Source organism: Amblyomma americanum, chromosome 5 (genome assembly GCF_052857255.1).
Source record: "Amblyomma americanum isolate KBUSLIRL-KWMA chromosome 5, ASM5285725v1, whole genome shotgun sequence".
NCBI lineage: Eukaryota > Metazoa > Arthropoda > Arachnida > Ixodida > Ixodidae > Amblyomma > Amblyomma americanum.
In genome coordinates, this window is record NC_135501.1 from 198,973,029 (window position 1) to 198,994,975 (window position 21,947).

General features: G+C 47.0%; 1 protein-coding gene and 1 pseudogene across 1 annotated transcript in view; both read right to left on the reverse strand.

The window, feature by feature from the left end:
* Positions 1–655: 655 nt before the first annotated feature.
* The window catches only part of LOC144134513 (uncharacterized), a 28,029-nt gene continuing 6,737 nt past the window's right edge, over positions 656–21,947 (reverse strand). The window contains exons 5-8 of the mRNA XM_077667422.1: positions 9,257–9,374; positions 8,160–8,336; positions 2,845–2,970; positions 656–835 (exon numbers count right to left, since the gene is read on the reverse strand). Of these exons, the coding sequence (XP_077523548.1) occupies positions 686–835; positions 2,845–2,970; positions 8,160–8,336; positions 9,257–9,374 (571 nt within the window). The 3' untranslated portion in view covers positions 656–685. The remainder of the gene's footprint in view (positions 836–2,844; positions 2,971–8,159; positions 8,337–9,256; positions 9,375–21,947) is intronic.
* LOC144135632 (U2 spliceosomal RNA) lies at positions 18,337–18,497 on the reverse strand (annotated as a pseudogene).

Below are 21,947 nucleotides of genomic sequence, written 5' to 3' on the forward strand. Positions count from 1 at the left end.
ACAAAATCCCTGCTGCTTTTTTTGGCTACAATTCACGCGACGATCTCGACACCGGGAGTACATCGTCAAGTGGCGCAGACAATCAGTGCGGTGCTGTTTGAAACACGGAGTGAACAGAGTTATCTTTGTTCCCGATAGCAAATATGTCTGAGGCGTCAGTGTGGCATGAAAACAACTCGAGATCACTGCGGGTGCCCGCATTCGATTAATGCGAAAGCATTGACGCCTCCTCGGCACTGGTCGCCTCTATTTGCTCCTCTTTGCCTCTATTGCCCCTATTTGCCTGAGATTTCGCGCAATTCGTCTAATTCCCACCATGGTTCGTTCCAAACTTTCAAATTTGGCGCCGCGCGTTGGCTCCGCCCACACTTCCGGCGTTTCGAATTTGGCGCCACTTTTGCCCTGGCCACGGCCACTTTTCCACATTTTTGGCTCTAATTAAATTAGCTATTCACCCGATCGTCACCAAATTTTTTGCGCCGCATCCTCACATCATCCTCATTCGATTGTATCCACTCTTTAGACGTTCTTTCTAGTTCCTTACAATGACTGCGGACACTTTTTGATGACACGAAACAGCCGTCGTAGCCTAGTAAAGCTTTCGCTTTTAAAACAAAACTCAATTCACAAGAGTCACTGCACACTTTGGCCACGTTTTATTATCAAAGCGGCCTCGGCCGCATTTTCACATTCCGTATAATCTTTTTAGGCTGCTGAGCAACCCGTGCTTATCCTGACCAGACCCGACGCACCTCAAGCGGGAGTCGACCATATGTACGTTGTACACGAGCCAAACGAAGCGATCCCAGGGAGGCAGCGCCTTGATGAAGTTCACCTGTGGACGCGTGCTCTTGTTAATTCGCTTGCACGACATACAGAAAAACCGGAAACAGGCAATCGAACCCGACCGCGGCGGCTGCGTTTTTATGGAGGAAAAACGCTAAGGCGCCCGTGTGCTGTGCGATGTCAGTGCACGTTAAAGATCCCCAGGTGGTCGAAATTATTCCGGAGACCTCCACTACGGCGCCCCTTTCTTCCTTTCTTCTTTCACTCCTTCCCTTATCCCTTCCCTTACGGCGCGGTTCAGGTGTCCAACGATATATGAGACAGACACTGCGCCATTTCCTTTCCCCCCAAAACCAATTATTATTATTATTATTATTATTATTATTATTATTATTATTATTATTATTATTATTATTATTATTATTATTATTATTATACAGGGGGACGTAGGTAGATCAATGCAGATATACAGGCGATATTCCCGGATCTTGTCATTGTCAATCTGGCCAAAAAGATTGTTGGGGGTTTAGCTCTGGTTAAACCTAGTGTGCGCGCGAAAGCTTCATTTCACATGGTCGAGCGCACGCGCTACTGTCTACCCTTATAAAAAAGGTCTATAGACTGTCCATAGATTTCTTATACACTATTGCCTTCCTATCGATATTTTCTTTTTTCTATTCATAGCCAATAGACTGTCTATAGACGAAAGTCTACTAACAGTTTATGGCCATGAATCTACTGATTGCCTATAGACTGTCTATAGCAATTCTACTGCCTGTAGACTAGGCTATAAGATTTGTCTATAGACTTATAGACTAATAGTCTATAGACTTACATGTCTTAAGACTAATAGTCTACAGACTTATAAGTCTATAGACTATATAGGCAGAGGGCTATAGACAGTCTATGGACTGTCTAATCTAATATTTGTAAGGGTAGATCCCCAGCGCTGCAACCGATGAAAGATCACGGCGCATGCGCAGTAGCGAGGCGCAAAGCTGATTGACGACGTCCCGCGCAGCTGCGAAGCGCGCGGCGAACCCTTACAAATTTTTTTTAGATAGTCTATAGACGGTCCATAGACTTCTGTCTATAAAGCCTATAGACTCTCTATAGACAAACCCTAGAGAACAGTTTATAGGCAACATAAATCCTATAGACAATCTATAGATTTATCGCCATACACATTTAGTACACTTTTGTCTATAGACAATTTGTAGACTACGAATAGACAAAAACAAATATCTGTAGGAAGGCAATAGTCTATAAGAGGTCTATAGACTGTCTATAGACTACTTTTATACGGGAACGCGCAAACTGAACACCTGTGGTTTCGCGCATGCGCAGTAGCAGGCGGGGCCCCGCACTGTGACTTTGGCTTTACATGGCGTAGTGTAGCTTTCGCTTCAAAAGAGCAGTTGTATACATCCACGAGCCGTCCAACCATGCACTACTACCTTCACATATTTTGTATTCCACTTGTACGTTTATTCTTCATGTCCAATATCTTTGCGCAAAAATTTTGATTATTAACAAACTGAAAGGTACTGGTATAGAAATATTAAAGGTAATTGGTCCGTTCTTCTGATATGTGGCAAAATTTTTATTTTACAGTATTTCCATCGCTCGCATATATGGCATCGTATCGTTGACATATAAAACCAATTAGGGACGCTTTTGATGATTGCAAGAAATGAAAGCCTGCTGAGGGCAGATCTGCGGATATATTAATTCTTATAGTCAAATCTTACAATATATGAAAACATTGCGCCCAGAAACGACTTCCCGCTAAAAAACGCTCTGAGAAAACGCAGAATTGTTGGGTATGCTTATGTGCTAATCAAATGCGGCTTCATTTTGTGCTATAACTAGGTTCAAGTCGCGTTAAACACGAGCCGTTTCTGTTGCTACCAGCGACTGGATGAACATGCATTGTGTTGTTCCGTTTAGCTTTTCCAAACAAAGACAAAATTGCTGCAACAAACATTCTGCTCCATAATAGCCGCTATTCACAAACACTGCGAAACAGCCGTTGCCGCAAGTGTTGCGTGCTCTTACTTTGGCGGAAAAGCTTCCCCCGGTCTCGTATATAACGAAATACCGGTTGGAATCCTTCTGAATGGCGAGCGCAATGTTCTCGGGGAGAGCTGCGTTAGAGTTTACGTTCTGTTCCACGTCGCAGGCCTGCAAAAATTCAGGGCGTCGCATGAGGCGTGGCATTCATCCACAAGGAGCATTCACCGCCATCACCATGACCGCCTTTCTGTTGCACTCGAAGCATGATGTAAGGCTTCAGCGCCTGTCTAATATACTTGTCACAACCTGTTCCAGCCTGCATCATTGAAACTACGCGCTAGACAGTAAAAGGAAGCCTGTGGCATTATGTGAATATCTCCTGTAGTAGAAAGGAATAACACTCGTGTGCACAATACAGTATGCTGGGCGAGTTGGTTTCTAGCTTCCATATCTACGGCGCTAAAGACGGGACAGAAGGAACACACACGTCACACGACAGAGCACTCTATTGTGTGACATGTGTGTTCCTTCTGTCCCGTCTTTAGTGCTGTAGATGTGAAACTCGTGTGCAAATAGGAATCATATACAAGGTGGTTCACAAGACTTACCATATTTAAAAATTTATTTTTTGAGTTAGACGAGCGCTTTTTTCGGCACAGCAGTGTCAGCGGTAAAGTACATGATATTTGAGACGGAAAATAATAGCGCTAAAGGCAGACAAACACAAGACCGAAGCAGCACAAGCGCTTGTAGACAAACACAAGACCTAAGCAGCACAAGCGCTTGTAGACAAACACAAGACCGAAGCAGCACAAGCGCTTGTAGACAAACACAAGACCGAAGCAGCACAAGCGCTTGTAGACAAACACAAGACCGAAGCAGCACAAGCGCTTGTAGACAAACACAAGACCGAAGCAGCACAAGCGCTTGTAGACAAACACAAGACCGAAGCAGCACAAGCGCTTGTAGACAAACACAAGACCGAAGCAGCACAAGCGCTTGCAGACAAACACAAGACCGAAGCAGCACAAGCGCTTGTAGACAAACACAAGACCGAAGAAGCACAAGCGCTTGTAGACAAACACAAGACCGAAGCAGCACAAGCGCTTGTAGACAAACACAAGACCGAAGCAGCACAAGCGCTTGTAGACAAACACAAGACCGAAGCAGCACAAGCGCTTGTAGACAAACACAAGACCGAAGCAGCACAAGCGCTTGTAGACAAACACAAGACCGAAGCAGCACAAGCGCTTGTAGACAAACACAAGACCGAAGCAGCACAAGCGCTTGTTGACAAACACAAGACCGAAGCAGCACAAGCGCTTGTAGACAAACACAAGACCGAAGCAGCACAAGCGCTTGTAGACAAACACAAGACCGAAGCAGCACAAGCGCTTGTAGACAAACACAAGACCGAAGCAGCACAAGCGCTTGTAGACAAATACAAGACCGAAGCAGCACAAGCGCTTGCAGACAAACACAAGACCGAAGAAGCACAAGCGCTTGTAGACAAACACAAGACCGAAGCAGCACAAGCGCTTGTAGACAAACACAAGACCGAAGCAGCACAAGCGCTTGTAGACAAACACAAGACCGAAGCAGCACAAGCGCTTGTAGACAAACACAAGACCGAAGCAGCACAAGCGCTTGCAGACAAACACAAGACCGAAGCAGCACAAGCGCTTGTAGACAAACACAAGACCGAAGAAGCACAAGCGCTTGTAGACAAACACAAGACCGAAGCAGCACAAGCGCTTGTAGACAAACACAAGACCGAAGCAGCACAAGCGCTTGTAGACAAACACAAGACCGAAGCAGCACAAGCGCTTGTAGACAAACACAAGACCGAAGCAGCACAAGCGCTTGTAGACAAACACAAGACCGAAGCAGCACAAGCGCTTGTAGACAAACACAAGACCGAAGAAGCACAAGCGCTTGTAGACAAACACAAGACCGAAGCAGCACAAGCGCTTGTAGACAAACACAAGACCGAAGCAGCACAAGCGCTTGTAGACAAACACAAGACCGAAGCAGCACAAGCGCTTGTAGACAAACACAAGACCGAAGCAGCACAAGCGCTTGTAGACAAACACAAGACCGAAGAAGCACAAGCGCTTGTAGACAAACACAAGACCGAAGCAGCACAAGCGCATGTCCTGCGTCGGTCTTACTTGTGTTTGTCTACCTTTAGCGCTATTATTTTCAGTCTCAAGTAGTGCGCACCATCTAGCACAAATCGACGTTCTTTTAAGTACATCTTAATACAGCTAAGACATGCGAGCTAGCAGGCTGGTTAACTAATATTGAATAGTTAACTTTTCAACTATTACTGTTAGTCTGATTAATTACTGTAGCCAACCGTAGCCAACCGTAAGGCGTGTAGCCAACCGTAAGTAATATCCATATTAGTTTTTATAATTTCGAAAACGCGGTTACCCTCGGCGCTGCGGCCCAAGAAATTTTCTTAGGTGAAAAACCCTGTAAAAGCAAACCGTATTTTAATGTGTTACCTGTAAAAGCCCCAATGTGATCACCCGCGGGAGTCGGCGTATGTAAGGTTGTGTACACAGAACAGCCGCTTGCCGGCTGCCACGATTGGCAGTTGGCAAAGTGGAGGGAAGAGAATCCCCATCTCCACTTGTACAGAAGAGGCGGGAAGAACCCGCCAGGGAAACTGGATTTGAAGGCGCAGGCTACTTTGCCGAGGCATGCACCGTGGAAAGCCGAGCACGGTCGGGACGGGCGATGGCCTGTACCTACGCTAAACCTGCTGGGTAACCGGCCAGCAAGGAAAGTCGACCCCATTACTTCCTGAAGCCTAGCCGAATGCTCTACCTGGAGGACATTCAGACAAATAGGCGAAGCCCGCCCAGAAACTTCGGAGCTACACAAACCACTACGTAATACACAAAGGCAATGCGTAATGCAATTGGGCGCCCCTTAAATTTTTTGGGTGCCAGCCTCGGGCAAGAGCGATTTTTCTTTAAATATACGCTGATTAATCCACTACATGTGGTTGCCAACATTTCGTTATCACCATCACGCCAAAATCTGTGATAGAGGTGGACGTGGTCCCCCGTATTATTGCTTCGATGTTACAATATGCAGATATTGCGAAACATTGTATAAAATTGTTTATATGCTATAAATATATTAACAGTGAGGTTAGGCGTTACAAAACCGACAAATTGGCTTTATTCATGCTCGCATAAACGTTTTAGGAACAAATAATGCTTTTGATTACAAACAGCCATGGGTTAACTGTTGCCAGTATCTTGTGAGATAACACGAATAGATAATCATCTACCAAACCGATCAACAGCTTTTTTTACTTCCCCCATCGTGCCCATTGTCATTGCACTTCGGGCACCAGAGTCCCCATCATACCCTGTAGTAAATCCCCACCCTACTGAAGCGTTCCATATGACCCGCTCGTATTGAATTATGGGAATATGGAATCCATAAGATAAAAAAATATATGGAAATTCATATCTTGTCTGTACGGAGTCTATTAGAATTCCAATGAATTTCTAATCGATTTCCGTATAGTACACATAAGGTTATATAGAGCCCGTAAATTTCCAAACGGTTTTTGGTTCGATATAATCTATATCGGCTCTAAATGCTCCATCCTGACTTGATAAAATCCATATGGAAACGTATGGATTTATAGACCTCGTCATATGGAAACTTTCAGTAGTGTCTGTGCTGTTTATGCGACGAAAATGGTCGGCAAACACGAATATGTCCCATTAAGCCTCCTGGTTCACTTCGCGAACTTAACGCTCACAAGGCTTCATTCATACAAGCAGCGAATAACTGCAAACATGTTTTTCATGCTCTGAGACCATTTTTGATTACTGTCGGTTGTTAGGGTAACCGTTTTCGACTGACTTACTATTTAATGGGGCTGGTTAACTCCAGCGGGCCGTTGACCTTGTTACCGATATGACCTCGTCAAATTTCTAGGTCACGAGAGACATTAAGCTAACGGGCCTACAGTTCCCTGCAAATGTGCCTGTATTATTTTTCTAATGAATTACTCCAATACCAGCCTTTTTTGTGTCTCTTTTATATTCGAGGTCATTAGTTATTGGAACTTCAAATCAGATCAAATCGTTTTATTTCACCAGATACATGCTGGTAGTAGCCCCTGGGCTAAAAGCTGCCCGAGATTGGTTGACGAGGCCCAGTTGACCATTACAGGGTAGGGCGCGGTGAACAGGCATTGCATGATAGAAATAACCTAAAAACCCGATGCGTTCTCGCATGCATTTACAGAAGCGCGCACACCTGACTATATGCAATATGAACATTTTATCTGGATAAGGCGCTAGTGCTGGAACAGTGATAAATAGTCAGACTATGAGACGTACAGTGCCCGTCAAAAGTATACAGCCCAAGAGGTTCGCTTCCAAGCAGTTTAGCGGGGCTCCCTACGGTATTTAGCAATCCAAAGCTTGAGATAATTGAGGATTCGAAGCCATGTATCGTTCAAGAGATTACAGTCGCTGAGTATGAATAACTAGGCACGGTGACTGCCCCATTAGCAAAACTCTTTAGGCTGTATACTTTTGACGGAGGGTGTACAAGTACCTACTACAGATGCGGAACAGTAGGTACTACTTGATATCTCAGTTAATGGTTAGTTACACATTTTCAAAAAGCAATGCATATACATGTAAGCGCAGCACACGTGTAAGAAAACTAAGCAACTTGTAACAGCAATCAATAGTTCCAATGTCTAACGTTATTAATGCGAAAACATTACTAGGCAATGTCGGCACCGAAGTGTCCGCAAAATGTGTGGGCAAAATTTGTCACCGGATGTGACGTTATCAGCTCGTGGCGTCATAAGTCACGATCTGGAGAGGGGTGTGGAGAAGTATGCAAGTCAGTGATCAAACAATATCGATGCAGTCATTAGTCATCGGTCGTCAGCATTAGGCATTATCTATGATCATAATTAACTGACATAATTAACGATGCTAATTAACGATGTCACTACTGGACTAGTTAATTAACACAATCAGGACTCTTAATCTTACCAATGTCGCAAATTGATTACGGTAATTATCAGTGGTAACTAATTTGTTTAGTTAATAGCACAAATGAGTGGGATCATGTGACGTCATGACAGTGTGACGTCATCCATACATCTGATGACGTCACACCTACAACCAATCAGAGTATAGCAACAAAAAAGTACACATCGTCGAGTGGTAGCACCGGAGATCGAAGAGCGGCGGTCGGATGTTAACAGAGTGAGTCAGTAGGTGCAGAAAGGCGCCGAATAGGAGCCACCAACGACGCGGCAAACGCTAATGTTTCTCCCAGATGGCGTGAGCGTCGCTTACCACGTCATTTGTCGCCACCGCAAACTCATCGCAGTCCTGGTAGAGCTTTATTTGGTTGGCATGGGTGATATTTTTGGTGTGCTTGTAGGACAAAGGGGCGCGCTCCACCGTCACGCCGACGGTAATGAATTTGTTGGTGTGCGGATAAGATTTCTTTACCAGCTCCTTATGTCGGCCCTGCGAAGATTGAACGAGGAGCTTTAATTACTCTAGCAATTTCTTGCCTGAATCCATCCCCTTCTCATAATAGCAAGCAGGTGCTGTTATAGCTATAGCATGGAAGTACAGCTGTACTCGCGCGGAGGGGTAGAACTAGCTTAATTTGTAGCGGGCATTTTCAATTTCTACAGCGAAAAGCACAGAGCCAACATGGTGTCACCGAGCAGGTATGAAAATACAGCTAGCAATCTTACGGTTTTGGGAGTCCCTGGCACACCCCAGAAACCCCTGGCTGGAACCTGGTTTGGTTTATGGAGGTTTAACGACTCAAAGCGACTCCGGCTGTGAGGGACGCCGTAGTGAAGAGCTCCGGATATTTCGACCACTTGGGAATCTTTAACGTGCACTAACATCGCACAGTACACGGGCCTCTAGAATTCTGCCTCCATAGAAATTCTACCGCCGCGGCCGGGATCGAGCCCGCGTCTTTCGGGTCAGCAGGCGAGCGCCATAACCACTGAGCCACCGCGGCGGCCCGTATCTGGAACAGAGTATGTACTCTGTTTCAGATACGGGCCGCCGCGGTGGCTCAGTGGTTACGGCGTTCGGCTGCTGACCCCCAAAGACGCGGGTTCTGTCCCGGCCGCGGCGACCAAATTTCGATGGAGGCGAAATTATAGAGGCCCGTGTACTGTGCGACGTCAGTGCACGTTAAAGAACACCAGGTGGTCGAAATCTCCGGAGCCCTTCACTACGGCGTCCCTCATAGCCTGAATAGCTTTGGGACGTTAAACCCCCATAAACGTAAACCTGTTTCAGATATGCAGCGGCTCGCATGTGTACAAGAAGTGTTTGTTTCACTTCTTGCTCTTTCAAGGTGTGGAAGTATGGTAGTTACGCTAGCTCTGGTTGGCGAGCGGAGGTTGACGTTCACTCACGAATGAAGGGTAGTTTCCGTTCGAGGCGTTTATAATAGCCGGCGGTACCACCGTGCACTTTAAGACGTCTTCTTGCATGTGGCTGGAAGTGACCACGATCACAACGTCCGCACCGTAGCTGCAGAACATACAGCGCACACCATCAGTCTCTCAACCCTACGCTCTGGAATACCACAGTATAAAAGACATGAAAATCAGGGACCTGCTCCTGTAGCTACATTGCAGCGGCAAAACCCGCAAAGAAAGGCACTCCATCTCTTAAATATAACCAACAATACGAGACAAAAGTATTTTTGAACAGGAAACAGTTTATGAATGCGATTTTTCACATGTGTAAAATTTCACTATAACAATCAATACAGCTGCGCATCTCCCGTCGGCAGGCTTGAATTTTTTCGCTATTAATGTTTTTGCTGTCGTCAGGAGCGTTCCTAACTGCTATCCTATGGCAGCCTTACCTGTTCGATCCGAGTGATAGAAACACTCTAAAAAAGATTTTGCTGCATATCGGAAGAATGGATTATTACCTTCAATATGTCCATAACAATCCCTTACAATATTTTAATGCTCAAAACTTTTGTCCAAAAATGTTGGGCATTAATGTTTGATGCCCAAGAAGGTCTTTCGTACACAGTTGACTAGTTCACCTGAAGTAAGAAAAATAGGGACGGACTGCACCTGAATGTTGACATTTCGTGCCAGTAAGCCGCATCCAAAAGCTTATCTGAGGCTGCAGTAGTGGTTATGGAAACAACACCAAATGACAGCTAAGGTATCTTTAGCTCATGTTCAGGATAACTGTCAGGGAGCCAGAAATATTACCGAGAGAGCCCTCAAAGCATAATGTGGAAGCTGATGATGATTATGGATTTTTATAGCGCAAGGGCATCTGTGACCAAAGGCCGTCATGGCACAAGGTTGTTTCTTCTACTCAAGGTGGGGTAAAAGACCCATTTCCCAAGCATTTCACCGTAAATAAACCGAGCACCAGACCAGGGGAAAGCTTGTGCCCATTGTATAGCAGGTGGGTACCCGGGGATCGAACCCCGCACCTCCTGCATGCGAGGCGGATGCACAGCCACTTGGCCATCGCGGCGGTATAATGGGAAAATCTGCTTCTTCCCGCCTACAGTCTCACGCATGCAAATAATGCGCTTAATGGTGACACGACACGCTGCGGTAGTTCAGTGGCTACATAACGTGGTTGCCCCTCCAGGTCATGAAAAACATTTAGGTTCTCAACTTATTGTGTGTGTCTGAGTACATTTACCACTGCCACGGTCGCTTACTGGCTGTGGCGTTCGTCCGTGCAGCCCAAAGCACGCGGTATCGACTCCGAATTTTGTAGATGTAAGCCGAATTTCAATGTTGGCTAAATATTGTAACGAAGACAGGACCGGCACAGATCACAGTCTCAGCGAAGTCCAGCGCACAGCAGGGAACTCACAAGATGGCTGTCCGAACCACACACACACTTCGTCTTTGTCCACCGGCACACGCACACTTCGTCTTCATCGTCGGCGCGCTCCCATGAGCACGCGCCATTACCCCCTCCATCAAGGCGGCGGCCCGACGCCGGAAACGAACACGGACAGCAAAGGTAATGGTCGGTATAGACGGCGGACGGCAGAGAATACAGAGAGCTGTTAAGCTGGTAAAGCGGCGGGTTGCAGCCTGTCATGGTAGGGCTTCATGCGCACCACGTGGACAGTCTCGGTCGGATGGCGCCGACGTGGTGAGGAGGTCGTGTCCCGCGGAAAAACTTCGTATGTGACATCACTTATACGACGAACCACCTCGTACGGACCGAAGTAGCGTCGGAGGAGCTTTTCGGAGAGTCCGCGGCGGCGCACAGGTGTCCATACCCATACAGAGTCGCCGGGCTCGTACCGAACGCATAGGTGTCGGAGGTTGTAGCGACCAGCGTCGAGTTGTTGTTGATGTCGAATCCGGCACCTTGCGAGTTGGCGGGCTTCTTCAGCCCGCTGGCCGCGTCAGCGTAGGGGCCGATGTCTCCGTCGTTGTGAGCAGCGGGTACCATAGCATCCAGCATGGTAGTGACACACCGTCCGTAGACCAGCTGGAAAGGTGTAAGACGGGTAGTCTCCTGTTCTGCCGTATTGTAGGCGAAGGTTGCATAAGGAAGAACTTCGTCCCACGTACGATGCTCAACGTCGACATACATAGCAAGCATATCTGCAAGCGTCCGGTTGAGGCGTTCAGTCAAGCCGTTTGTTTGGGGATGATAGGCTGCTGTCTTCCGGTGACTAGTGTGGGTGAGTTCGAAGAGAGATTGCATTAATGCCGCCGTAAAGGCGGTTCCACGGTCCGTGATGACGACTGATGGCGCACCGTGACGCAAGACGATTGATGTCATAAAAAACTGAGCCACTTCTGCAGCACTAGCGTGGGGGAGCGCCTGTGTCTCGGCGTACCGCGTTAAGTAGTCCGTCACCACAACAATCCATTTGTTCCCAGAGGAAGACAATGGGAATGGGCCCAGCAAGTCCATGCCCACTTGTTGGAAAGGTGTTGTAGGCGGTGGGATTGGCTGGAGAAGCCCTGCGGGTTTAACTGGTGGTGTCTTTCGTCGCTGGCAGTCACGGCAGGTCCTCACATATTGCTGGACTGATGAGAGCAACTTTGGCCAGTAATACTTCGCACGAATGCGGGCATACGTCCGCGTAACACCCAAATGGCCAGCCGATGGCTCGTCGTGGCAGGCGTGCAAGATTTCTGGACGGAGTTCGGATGGCACAACCAGAAGAAAGGTTTCCGTGTTATGGGCGAAGTTCCTCTTGTAAAGGACGCCATCTCGGAGACTGTAGGAACCCAAACCTCGAACGAAAAGCCGCGGAACAGCGACGTTAAGGCCCTCCAGATGCTCGATGAGCGGACGCAACTCTGAGTCAGCCCGTTGACGCCGGGCTATATCGGACGACGTGACGAGAGCAAAAAACGGGAAGTCGTCCTCCGTTTCGGCCGGAGCAACGTCGGCAGGTGCACGTGACAAGCAATCGGCGTCATTGTGCTTACGGCCGGACTTGTACACTACCGTGATGTCGTATTCCTGGAGGCGAAGGCTCCATCTCGCAAGCCGTCCCGAAGGGTCTTTGAGATTGGCTAGCCAGCATAACGAATGATGGTCACTGACAGCTCGAAACGGGCGACCATGGAGATATGGTCGGAACTTGCTAATCGCCCACACTACCGCAAGGCATTCCTTCTCTGTGGTAGAGTAGTTTGCCTCTGCTTTCGAGAGGGAGCGGCTGGCGTACGCCATGACTTTCTCGTTGCCATCCTGCCACTGAACGAGAATAGCGCCGAGACCAACATTGCTGGCGTCAGTATGAATTTCAGTGGCAGCTCGTTCATCAAAATGGGCGAGTATTGGGACAGTTTGTAGGCGGCAGCGTAGCTCGTTGAAAGCAGATTCCTGATCATCATGCCACACAAAAGATACATTGTCTCTAGTAAGCATTGTGAGGGGCTCGGCAATTGTGGAAAAGTTTTCAACGAAACGTCTGTAATAGGCACAGAGGCCCAGAAACCTACGAACGGACTTTTTGTCGGTTGGGCGCGGGAACTGTGCCACAGCGGCAGTCTTCTCCGGGCCAGGACGGACTCCGTCAGCGCTTATCACGTGACCAAGAAAACTGAGCTCTTCGAAACCAAAGTGACACTTTTGTGGCTTTATCGTCAACTGTGCCGAACGGAGCGCCTGTAACACCATTCGCAGCCGGTTGAGGTGTTCCTCGAAGCTAGGAGCAAAAATGACAACATCATCAAGGTACACTAGGCATGTCTGCCATTTCAGCCCAGAAAGAACGGTGTCCATCATGCGTTGGAAGGTTGCTGGCGCAGAACAGAGTCCAAAGGGTAGCCACCGGCACACGCCCACCGGCACACGCACCGGCACACGTCCACCGGCACACGCACACTTCGTCTTCATCGTCGGCGCGCTCCCATGAGCACGCGCCAATATGAAAGCACGCGTGTGCGGTGTGATTTGCTCGAATTTAGTTCTTTCCTTACACGACGTCCCAATAGCGACATGCACCTTCAGGACATTAAATTCCGCATATTTTATTAACAAAGATTTCTTACAAATTTTCTTTACACAGTACACAGTCTACGAACTTTGTCTATGAAGTCTATAGACTTCAAAAAGACAAATCATATTCATTAGTTTATAGACAGTCTACAGATTTATGGCCATACAGTTTTAATAGACTGTCAATAGACAGTCTATAGAATAATGCCTACTGAAAGTCTAACAGACACAAATCTATAGACAGTCTATGACGATTTATAGACTTAAGGTCATATACTTCCTGTAGTATTCTATCTATAGACAGTCTATAGACAAAAGTCTACTGGTCCAGTACACTTGTCTATAGACCTATAGATCTCATGTCTACTAAGCCTACAGTAGACCGTTGTCTACTGAAGGTTTGGATGGACAGTCTCTTGACAAGTATACTGGTCCAGTACACGTATGTCTATAGACTGTTACCGACACAGTCTACAACCGTTGTAAAAAGTCACCACACTGTCTTCGCAAATGACATGACGATAATTATACTTATAAATTTAGTTTATTGGTTTGGTTTAAAGGGGTTTAACGTCCCAAAGCGACTCAGGCTATGAGACACGCCGTAGTGAAGGGCTCCAGAAATTTCGACCCCCTGGGGTTCTTTAACGTGCACTGACTACGCGCAGTACACGGGCCTCTAGAATTTTGCCTCCATCGAAATTCGACCGCCATGGCAGGGATCGAACCCGCATCTTTCGGGCCAGCAGCCGAGCGCCGTAACCACTCAGCCACGGCGGCGGCAAATTTAGTTTATTATCAAGCTATCCCGGCTGGGAATATGCAGTACATGCACGATAAGAATACACCACATTATACAAAATAAATGTTGAAAGTAACGGTCCGACTAGTTTCCTAAGAAGTATTCTTGCGACATGTCTGCAGTGAATCTTCCGGGCATGTTCACCTGTACAGCGCAAAGGAAACTTATGGAAGGTACTGAAAAAAATTCCCACTCCATCTCTCCAGACGTGCCTTACAGCGCAATGCATATCCTGGCTACCCATTCTAGAAAGGTAACCTTGATCTTTTGCTTTGGTTTTATACGGTTCAAAGACCAACGGTGACTCAGGCTATGGGACGCCGTGGTGAAAAGCTGTGGACAATTTGACCATCTGCTGTTTTTTTACCGTGCATTCATCATTTCAATAAACACAAATGACAAATTCTAAGTGGTTTCACAAAACAATTGTAATTAAAACTCATAATCCCTGGAGCACTCTCCCTCTGAACTGAATACCTACTGCCAATACTGATCTCTGTATGGCATTCCTTTTACATTAACTGGAACAGAAGACCTCGAAGAATTGAGCCAAATATCAGCATCGACTCACTACGAGCTGCTGAAAATTCCATCCCCATAAAATGCACATTCAGTGCATTTATTCTTATACGCGCTATTAGCGTTTCGATGGGTGCGAAACGTAAAGGCGCCGTGTGCTGTGCGATGTAAGTGCACGCTAAAGATCCCCAGGTGGTCGAAATTATTCCGGAGCCCTCCACTACGGCACCTCTTTCTTCCTTTCTTCTTTCACTCCCTCCTTTATCCATTCCCTTACGTCGCGGTTCAGGTGTCCGCCGAGATGTGAGACAGGTACTGCGCCATTTCCTTTCGCCAAAATCCGAAAACCAATTTCAACAAGCGCTTCAAAATATCTTCCGTGAAGCCTTGTACGTACACCAAAACGGGCACAGGTCATGCAAAACCTACCAGGCAGACTGCGAACCAGTTCCCCGCAGATTTGCGCCCATAACTTGAAGCACAAGGACGGAACAGCATACTCATACATCAACGCGCACCCTTAGAAACAAGCGGATTGCAGAGCTTCCGTGCAGCGTGCATTATCCAGACAAACGCAAACAGCACATAGTAACTGCAGCTGCGCCGTTTCAAACGTGTACGTGACCTTGAGACAACATAGGCATAACTGTCACGATAATAATAATAATTGGTTTCTAGAGAAAGGAAATGGCGCAGTATCTGTCTCATATATCGTTGAACACCTCAACCGCGCCGTAAGGGATGGGATAAAGGAGGGAGTGAAAGAAGAAAGGAATAAAGAGGTGCCATAGTGGAGGGCTCCGGAATAATTTCGAAATACCGTCTCAAATTCTTAGTTTTCGTTCAAGTACAGCCCGAACAGAGCAGTAATAATAATAATAATAATAATAATAATAATAATAATAATAATAATAATAATAATAATAATAATAATAATAATAATAATAATAATAACAATTGTTTTGGGGGAAAGGAAATGGCGCAGTATCTGTCTCATATATCGTTGGACACCTGAACCGCGTCGTAAGGGAAGGGATAAAGGAGGGAGTAAAAAAAGAAAGGAAGAGAGAGGTGCCGTAGTGGAGGGCTCCGGAATAATTTCGACCGCCTGGGGATCTTTAACGTGCACTGGCATCGCACAGCACATGGGCGCATTAGCGTTTTGCCTGCATAAAATCGCAGCCGCCGCGGTCGGGTTGGAACCCGGGAACTCTGGATCAGTAGTCGAGCGCCCTAACCACTGAGTCACCGCGGCGGAACAGAGCACTAAAGAGGCGGTGCTTGCATGCAGGTACCCTAAAGTAACGCTGCTAGAAAAAATCAACGAACGCGCTCAGAGTAGGTTGATTGTTTCAATGAAACAATCAACGTCTTCATCAACAGGCGCAGCCATAATAACACAGCGCCATCTGAATTACATTCGTGGCAGAAATAAGTAATAATAATTGGTTTTGGGGGGAAAGGAAATGGCGCAGTATCTGTCTCATATATCGTTGGACACCTGAACCGCGCCGTAAGGGAAGGGTAAAGGAGGGAGTGAAAGAAGAAAGGAAGAGAGAGGTGCCGTAGTGGAGGGCTCCGGAATAATTTCGACCACCTGGGGATCTTTAACGTGCACTGACATCGCACAGCACACGGGCGCCTTAGCGTTTTTCCTCCATAAAAACGCAGCCGCCGCGGTCGGGTTCGAACCCGGGAACTCCGGATCAGTAGCCGAGCGCCCTAACCACTGAGCCACCGCGGCGGGGCATACACACAAATAAGCGCTGAACTGGTGTTTTCGTAATGTAGCAGTCTGAGATCAAAAACGCGTACTCGCCTCTCGCACAAATGCTATTGGAGAAATTTGTGCACGCGTAAGCGGGGCTCATGAACTAGCCTCTCGGAACGAAATGTAAGCCATCTCTTGTCGAGGTGACCTTTACCCAGCTTTCAAAATGAAGTGCCAGCAAGCCAGCGGCGGCGGCGGCGGCGTCCAACGGCTCGCATAGCAGAGATAGACGAATCCATACGTGTGCTACAAGAGCAGAGATGAGATGCAGATCGTGGGCTCTTCGTGGTGTTTGCACACGCGGGCCATTCGCACCGGAAAATACTTTCATTCAACGATCACGTTACAGCCATTCCTCCAGCGCCGCTTGACTACAACTTTGACAAACGTCCTGTGATCCAGTGTATAGCGTTACAAAACATCTTTGGTCAAACGTCGTTGTCCACGATGCGCACCGAGTGAGCGTCTACATATAACAACCAATGCACACCACTCAATAAACAGAACTTCGCGGCCCGGACAGGCAATAACACAAAGATAAAAAATAAATGTAATTCATCTCAGAACGTGAGTGTGCGTTTCCGGAGGCGCCAAGTAAATCGAGCTCGCCCTCACTGATGGGCTAAGCGATATTTCTGGCCGCGCATCCAGCTTGCAACACGAAAAAAAAAACAGCACACAGCACGCAAGGAGCGGCTTATCCGCAGGCGTTTCGCACAGACTGCCTTTCCCCGCGTTAGGAAAGACATAGCGACACAGACATAAGGCGCCTTAGTCGAGAACGTGATGGTTTCAGCTGCTTACAACGCCCCTTAGAAACGAGGACAGGAAGTTTGTCGCTGCGCACATAGTCTGTTCTGCACACACAGCTCTGCTTACGGGGGTTTAGGAGACCAAATTAATGAAAAATAATCGTGTACACTTACCGTAAGTGCACGATTAAGTTAGACTTCGCTGAAAACGTAATCAACGAGAGAACACGCCGACGACGCCGACCATGATACCGACACATCAGCGCACACAGTTGTTTGCAGCCCGAATGATTTCCCGCTGTCTCGCGGTAAAATGGGTAAAACGCGAAACAGGAACCCATTTGACGGTCGTATCCATACCGCTTCAACTCTTGCCCTGTCCAGCTTGATCTGGTATCAGAGAACGCAGAGGGCAATTGGTTTATAAGCTTAAATTCTACACACGCGCTTTAAAAACCTTATTGTTTTCGCGAAAACAAAAACAGTCCTTATTGCTTGGTCCATACGCGCCGCATCTCCCACCGAATGGTATGTGGCACACTTTTCGAATAACAATTAAAAAGTTGCATAGCATAACTTCTTTCATGAATGTGTTCGCGTCTAGAAAACTGGTATGGGCGACATCAGCGTGTCGTCAGATCCGAAGCAAGAGGTGTATGGGAGGAGCGAAAAAATACTGGCTTTAGGATTGTTGCGCCGCAGCACTTATGCAGCGAGCATATTGGAGAGGCCAGTTGTGCGCATGTGCCGTTACCATGGCAACCGGAGAGGAGCAAAGTGCGGCGTGCGCTCCGCCATCGCCGCGGCCGCGTGCCAGGTTCCACCGTCAAAGCCGAGCGTGACATCACGCAGATGAGCAGTTGTGCGCACGCGCCGATACCATGGTAACCGGAGAGACCCCACAGTGGCGCCGCGTTCTTCGTCGCCGCCTCGCCGCACGCCGCTCTATCACCCGAACCCCGCGCCGCATGCGCAGGATTGCGTATAAAAGGTGGAGATGTAGTGGGCGTCTCTATCACAACGTTTGACATGCATGCAGAGATCTGTCTGTGTGTCTGTTGTTGCCAGGAAGAAAGAAAAGGAAAGTGCACAGGCCTGCTCACTGGCTCAAGCCGAGCCACAATCGCTACCACGTGCAGATAGCAGGAGAGTTGAAAGATGGGATAGAAAGAAATACGCGCTAAAGACAAGGCCGATCCCGGAGGCAGTGCAATACCGGGCCAACCGGTGGCGGGAGTGAAGCAACCTTCAAACTCTCCGCCACATTTCCAAAAATAAGTCCAATTGGACCCGTAACAGATACTCTACGGGGTCCGGACATTCCATATAGAAAAGGAAAGTCCAGCAGCTGCTAAATGGCGGTATAGAGAAGAGAATATTAACTCTTCCGATCCTGAAGTTGTCGCCTGGCAGTTGGCTTGAACCAAATAAGAACGCTGGAGTCGTATGTACGGGAAATGAGGTATCACCGCTGGCAGACATTTCCCTTCGATAGCGGTGAATAATGGTGAAGCCTGCTGTGTTCGGCTTCTGGAAAGCGGCATTATCATCGAAGGAGTCTACGTGGCATCGGGAATATCTATCTCTCAAGCAGACCAATGATGTGGTTGCCACGTGTATACCAGCTTACGGTGCGGTTTCACAGTTGTGTGTGACTTTGGGTGATTTCAACAGGAAAAAAGACACTCTTAGTCAGTGTATGAAAGAAAAATGACCTTAATATAGCTACCAAATCGAAGTACTGTATCGACAAAATTGAGCCCGCTGCATTCTACTTCACATATCATCGGGAAATATTAGTCTGTCAAGCAAAATGAATAAAAGATGTGTATACCCAATGTATCTCACTGCTAAACATACAGTGACCACAAAAAGCTCAGCCGGGGGAACGTACGTCTCGCTACGTATTTTCTGGCACAGCCGAGCTAAGCCACTGCCAATTTTTTCACGTGAAGGCAAACTGCAAAGGTATCAATGGCAGATGTTAATTGCGCGGACGACCCTACTCTTTGAGACACTTCTAACGGTGTTTCTAAGGGATGGGCATATCCTTTGATTCTCACACCGAGCTTTCCCCCTTTATTAAGGCGAAAGCCTTTAATGGCTAATACTCCCGGTCGAGATCCTGTCCGTCCGTTACATCGCCAGCCGGAAGTCACGACAGAAGTGACGTCATACCGTCCGTCCGTTACGCTCTTCAATTCTGTAAGAAAAATTATTTGTGAACGATGGGATTCGAATCACCATCCTCCCGTTCCGCAGCCGAGCGTGCTAACGGCACTACTCCCTGCAAACGCATATGCAGTTCTCCTTGTCTAGGACGCTGGAGAGTGTTTGCGGAAAGGCGTCGAATCTGACGGATGCCTGCCAAATACCCTCCAGTGTCTCCAGCATTTAGGATTCACGAACAATTGTGTACTTAATCAACATCTTCACCACACATCAGTGACACAAGCAGCAACACCGCGCTAAAGGCTTTCGCCTCACCGCACAAACAACAAACAACCAAGAGCCAACAAAGGGTGAACAAAGAGCCCTCCTGAATATTGATTTCAGGAGGTTTTAAAGAGAAATGTAGAATCGCAGATGAAATGTATCTGAATTAAGCGCGTTGGACGGTAAAGATAGAAAGATGAAACGGTATTGCCTCGAGCGATTCCTTTAAGGGAGTGTGTGTTCGTTTTATGCACTACTGTTTGCGGGCACCATTGCTTCAGGAATGGCTGCCTTCCTCGCTTTACTGTCAGCATTAGCAATTCTTTATTTCTGCTGACAGTATACGTCACGGTATTATTATTATTACCCGAGCTACTCATCTGGAGTACTCGGAGTAGTGATCCGGAGCGCTCGGCTACTGACCCGGAGTACCCGAGTTCGAACCCGACCGCGTCGGCCGTGTTTCGATGGAGGCGAAACGCCAAGGCGCCCGTGTGCTGTGCGATGTCAGTGCATGTTGAAGATCCCCAGGTGGTTGAAATTATTCCGGAGCCGTCCACTACGGCACTTCTTTCTTCCTTTCTTCTTTCAGTCCCTCCTTTATTCCTTCCTTTAAGGCGCGGTTCAGGTGTCCGCCGATATGTGAAACAGATACTGCGCCATTTCCTTTACCCAAAAGCCAGTTTTCAGAACGCTGAACTATAGTATAAATTAAGCAAAGTGCCGAACCAAATTTTTTTCGTGTTCGGTTCGGCTTCGTTGTATTTCGCATTGAATTCCTGGATAGACTCGGACCGACATTCCACACACTAAAAAAATATCTGTTGGCTTTGTAAACTATAGCTATTTCAAGCTTGTACAGAATTTTCTTCTTTTTTTATTTTAGTTGCCTCGCACGCCACGCATTCATGTAAAAACAGCTTTCGAAAACATCTGGAGCGGGATAATATTTGTGTCCGGTTATTAAATAACAATGCACGGCACGAGTTAAAGGTGGCAACAACCAACCTGTGCGATCCGCCTGAAAATAAGTTTTGCTCCTAGTAGCCAACAAGAGATAATTTGTTTTCTGCACAAGGCCAGATGTTAGCAATGTGGTTAATTTGCGAGGGTTTTTGCCTGAGTTCAGTTTGCATGTGCATGAGCATAAACATCCTTAATGCGAAACGAGGAAAAGCGCCAAATGAGTGTATTTAAAGCATTTGGAATATACGTACAAGTTGTAGGTAATTTAAACCTCTGAGAGTTCAAACCGAAATTTGTGGAAAGGAGGGTTAATTAGTGCAGATAGTCTCAGTATACATCAGCATTCCATCTCACGAGTGACAATATAAGCAATGCTGGTGTGCTGGAGTGGAATCAAAAATGCTTAGAGGCACAAAAGTAGTATCCTTTCCCTTAGTGGTAGTGAGCGTAACAAATTCGCAGGGGCACCTAACTATATTATGCGATGGCAATGCGATAGCATTAGAACCCGTTGATGTCTTTACTTCGAGATACAACCTGTCACATTCGGGCCACCCGGCTGGTAGTTACATGTTTCTCCGAAGACGTCTATAGGTGGCAACACGGACGCAATGAAGGTACAGTCAAAACATTGTCTAACGAAACTCCATTTTACGAAGTTTCCGATCTAACGAACAAATTTTGACTCCCCGACAAGTACCCATAGGGTTCCGTGTTCTCAGTAACACGAAATAACGAAACAAATGTCCACTGAACGCGATGTAGCGAAGTTTTTCGGGAAACAATTAGTAAGAAAGAGAGGTGATTTCTCATTATTTCGCCCACGATTGTAGGCAGCGAGTCAGCAGTAACATCTAGGCGCCCAAGTCGCGGCCTTGGCTTAGTTTTGACGGGACTGCAAGCTGCGCAACTGCACGGTACAACGGACTCGGCAGCCGACGCCGCTCCCGACCTTGGAGTGAGCTAGATGACAACATACTCCCTTTTTACTGCCATACAAGCGTATTCGTGTTTAGAGTGCATGTACAAGTGATTCGGGCCACCTTTGCGGACTATTAATACGCGCAAGTAACACTCGATTTTACAAACTTCCCGATCATAACGAAATAATTCGTGGCTGCCCTTCACTGTGAAATAGCGTTTTAACTGTACATCGCAACAACGTAAAATGAAATTGTGACTGAATATTATTGCGTTGCCTATGTCGTGTGCGTCAAGAATAATCTTTTGTATTTGTTAATTACTTTCCTCCTCTGCTGTATTAGAATTTGTATCATATGTCATCTCTGGACCCTTCACTAGCCAATGGCTATGGGTCCAGCAACTGTTTTTTTTTTATTTTGAAAGAAATTATGCAAATAAACAATGAATGAATGAATGAATGGTTATCA